The sequence below is a fragment of the Arvicanthis niloticus genome, chromosome 1 (assembly GCF_011762505.2).
Source record: "Arvicanthis niloticus isolate mArvNil1 chromosome 1, mArvNil1.pat.X, whole genome shotgun sequence".
Taxonomy (NCBI): domain Eukaryota; kingdom Metazoa; phylum Chordata; class Mammalia; order Rodentia; family Muridae; genus Arvicanthis; species Arvicanthis niloticus.
In genome coordinates, this window is record NC_047658.1 from 69,074,500 (window position 1) to 69,078,043 (window position 3,544).

A 3,544-nucleotide genomic window follows, 5' to 3' on the forward strand; every position below is an offset into this window, starting at 1 on the left:
ACAGTACCTCGTTGAAAGCAGCTAGCAGCCCTGAGGTCTGGCTGGACAGCCCAAAGCGCTTTTCCACTGTGGAGATGGAGCTCTTGAGGTAGCCAGAGATCATTAGCTGTGCCAGCTGCAGTAGACTGTGACACAGGACAAAGAACTGCAGGAGAGAGGCAACAATGGTGACAGGTGAAAGGATACCATCAGAAGTTGGGAGACAGAGGGAGAGGAAAGTGTGGCCCAAGGATGAGCAAGGAATAGAAGATGGGTAAACAGAGTTGGGGGGGGGGAGGCAGATATGAGAGGAGAGAACAAGAGGGAGGGAAGAGAGGAGGGGAGAAGAAGGAGGGAGGGAGGGAAAAAGGGAGGAAGGGAGGGAGGGAGAAAGAGATGGAGAGAGGGAGAGAGGGAAAAAGGGAGGGAGGGAGGGAGGGAAAGAGGGAAAAAGGGAGGGAGGGAGGGAGAGAGGAGAAAAGGGAGGGAGGGAGGGAGAAAGGAAAAAAGGGAGAAAGGGAGGGAGGGATGGAGGGAGAGAGGGAGAGAGGGAGAGAGGGAGAGAGGAAGAGAGGGAGAGAGTTATTTGGAGTAGCTCATGGAATCTCACTCAGGTTGACAAGCTAAGGTAGAACTTGGGGACATGGCTGGTACCAGAGACACACTTGACTAAAAATATAGGAGCATCAGTGCCCTTCTGACCCTCTCATCACCCCAGGGGTTGGGCTGACCTCTTCCTCCCTGCTCTATAGCACTACCCCTTCCCCAGAAGGCTCTTCTCCTCTCTCCCACCCATTTTCACAGGGATGCTCTAGGGACACTCCCTTTTCTAACTTCCCCAAGCTGTCCCACCCCACCTCACCCCAAACAACCCAGCCTTCCCGGAAAAAGCTGGCAAACCTCCTAGAGGAAGAAAAGCTTGCTTCTAAGAACCAACATCCAGAAGAATTTAGGCCAAAGCTTAACATATTTTCTTAGTACTTTGAAGCCTTGATTTCTTCATTAGTACAAGGTCAAGGGCCCCACCTCCTAGGATTACTGAGGAGATTCAGATCTTGAAGGCTGGGGTGGGGCTCAGTGGAAAAACACCTGCCTTGTAAGTACAAGGTCTAGACATTCATCCTTGTTACTAAAGCTATAACAGAGAAGACCCAGTGTGCAGCACCTTACACAGGGGCTGACACCTATTGGGTGAGTCTTTAGGGCCCTTGTTGTGAAGCAAGAACTTCAGTATTCACATATGTTTAGGACTGTAGGGTTTATCTCCATTTCTCCAAGGGAATAATTAGAGGCAAGGGGAGTCATCCCCCCATCATCTATAGGCTAACACTATCAACCTCAGCAAGGAGAGCCTGGTCCCCTTCTTTGTGCCCAGAATCAAGCTAAGAGCTTCCCTGAGTCATCCTACGGACCCATCCTCAAGAAGTGAGAAGGCAGACACTTGGTCTGTGGTACCAAACTGGGCTTGGTGGTTCCCAGGCCCCGCCCCACCCACCCTGCCCCACCCTGCCCTGCCCTGACAGTGCGTACCTTGATGTTCTGGAACATTCCTCGGGGGTGTGCATCCTGATGTGAGTCCTGAGGTTCCACACTGAGTTTCCTTTCATGTATGTCCTCTGTGCCCGTTGTGGTCTTGGTGCTCCTGTCTGCCATCTGGGACCCTTCACCTATGGGTCCAGTGGGACATCCAACCCAGTAATGAAATAAAATCTTAGATAATAGCTCTTGACTCATGTTGACTTCAGGAGCAAACTGTTTCTAGAAAATGTGACTTCGGTGGTTATGGGAGTCTGAGAGTCAGTCTCATCAGCCTTTCTGATTCTGAGACTCCCCTGGGAGGGACTTTCTTGTGAGACCATGGGTCTCATGTCTCCTGCTGGAGACCTTTGCTCAATCCAGGCACACACCTCTGAAAGAGAAGCACTCCCCTTTCCCCCACAGCAAGCTCTGGAACAACCAACTTCATATGAAATATGAGCTGTGTGGTCTTTCAGTAGGCTTTAGACTAGGGATGGGGGTCAACGTTGACTCCAGAGCTAAGGGATAAAGGCTTTCTCTTTATCAGACAGACACTTCTTGCCCTTATAAGACAGCATCATGCACATAGCCACAGAGCCAAGCAGTCATGTCAAAGCACACAGCTACTCAGAATGCATGTCATGGGATCTTTGCCTGGACAAACAGACTCAGAGCTGTTTGGGACCCCTGATCTCAGTACCATGATGGCTTTTTCACATAGTAACTATGGTAACATGTCCATTACAAGCTCCTGGGACCTCCTGCTTCTGGCTCTCACTGGAAACCCTAGAAGTACTGCCAACAGTAGTCTACAGCATCCTTTCAGCTGGAGACCAGAGCTTCCTCTGAACAACCCCCCTCCATTTCCTGTGGGAAGCCTCCTCCATTGTTCCATGTCCCCTTCACCACAGGCTACAGTTTCCCCTCATTTCATGGCCTGCTGGAGTCTTAGGAACACCTTTAATGCCATGGATTCCACCTCCATTCCCGGAAGAAAACTCAAAAAGGCGACCGAGACCCTGAACCTCCACAGGCCAAGGTTTTGTGCTCCTCACACAAGGTACCTCCAAGCTTGAGGACTATTTTTTTTTTTTTTACGATTTATTTATTTATGTATTTTATGTATATGAGTACTTTGCCTGCATGTACATCCGCACACCAGAAGACAGCATCAGACAGTTGTGAGGTGCCATGCAGGTGCCGGGAGTTGAACTCAGGACCTTTGGAAGAACAATGCTTACTCTTAACCACTGAGTCATCTCTCCATCATCCTCTCCCCCTGCTCCTGGTTCCTCCAAAGATCATTTTTAAAGCGTGTGTGTAGGTATGTACACATATGTCCATAGAAGCCAGAGGCACTGGGTTTTCTGGAGCTGGAACTCCAAACGTTTGTGAGCCACTGATGTGGGCTGGTGTGGAATGGAACTCAGCTCTTCCACAAGAACAGGACACTCTCTTAACCACTAAAAGCCATCCCCCAGCCTTGAGAACTATTAACACATATCATGGTTAATTGTGATTGTCAATGGGATTTACAATCACCTAGGAGACATATCTTTGGGCATGTCTGAGGGTAGGTTCCAGAGAGGTTTAACTGAGGAAGGGCCATTTAGAATGATGTGGCACCATCCTCTGGCCTGTGGTCTCTGACTAAATACAACAGACAAAGGGAGTGAAGTGCAGGTATGCCAGCATTCATTTCTCTCTGTCTGCTGACTGTAGATGCAATGTAACTGGACATCTTATGCTCCCGCAGCTACGCCTTCTCCATAATGATAGAACGTACCCTCAGTACGAGCCCAAACACAACTTCCCTTAGGTTGTTTTATCAGACTCCAACTAGTGAAATGACTGCTAAGGTACATAATTCACATGCCATAAAACTCTTAAGGCTCACAATCTAGAGCCAAGGGATAAAGTGCGTTTTGGTTTTTGTATGTTCATAAAATTGTACAGCCATTACCACTGTAAGTTCCAAAACTCTTCCTTTCCACAGCAGGAAGCTAGGTACCAAGCAGTCACTTCTCATTCCTCCTTAGCAGGGCTC

The 3,544-nt window shown here is 49.0% G+C and overlaps 1 protein-coding gene across 4 annotated transcripts in view; it reads right to left on the reverse strand.

Moving 5' to 3' along the window:
• Slco2b1 (solute carrier organic anion transporter family member 2B1) overlaps window positions 1-3,544 on the reverse strand; it is a 49,126-nt gene that overhangs the window by 31,814 nt on the left and 13,768 nt on the right. For all 4 annotated transcript variants that reach the window (XM_076938749.1, XM_034486630.1, XM_076938739.1 and 1 more), the window contains exons 2-3: window positions 1,510-1,646; window positions 8-145 (exon numbers count right to left, since the gene is read on the reverse strand). In XM_076938749.1, the coding sequence (XP_076794864.1) occupies window positions 8-145; window positions 1,510-1,646 (275 nt within the window). The remainder of the gene's footprint in view (window positions 1-7; window positions 146-1,509; window positions 1,647-3,544) is intronic.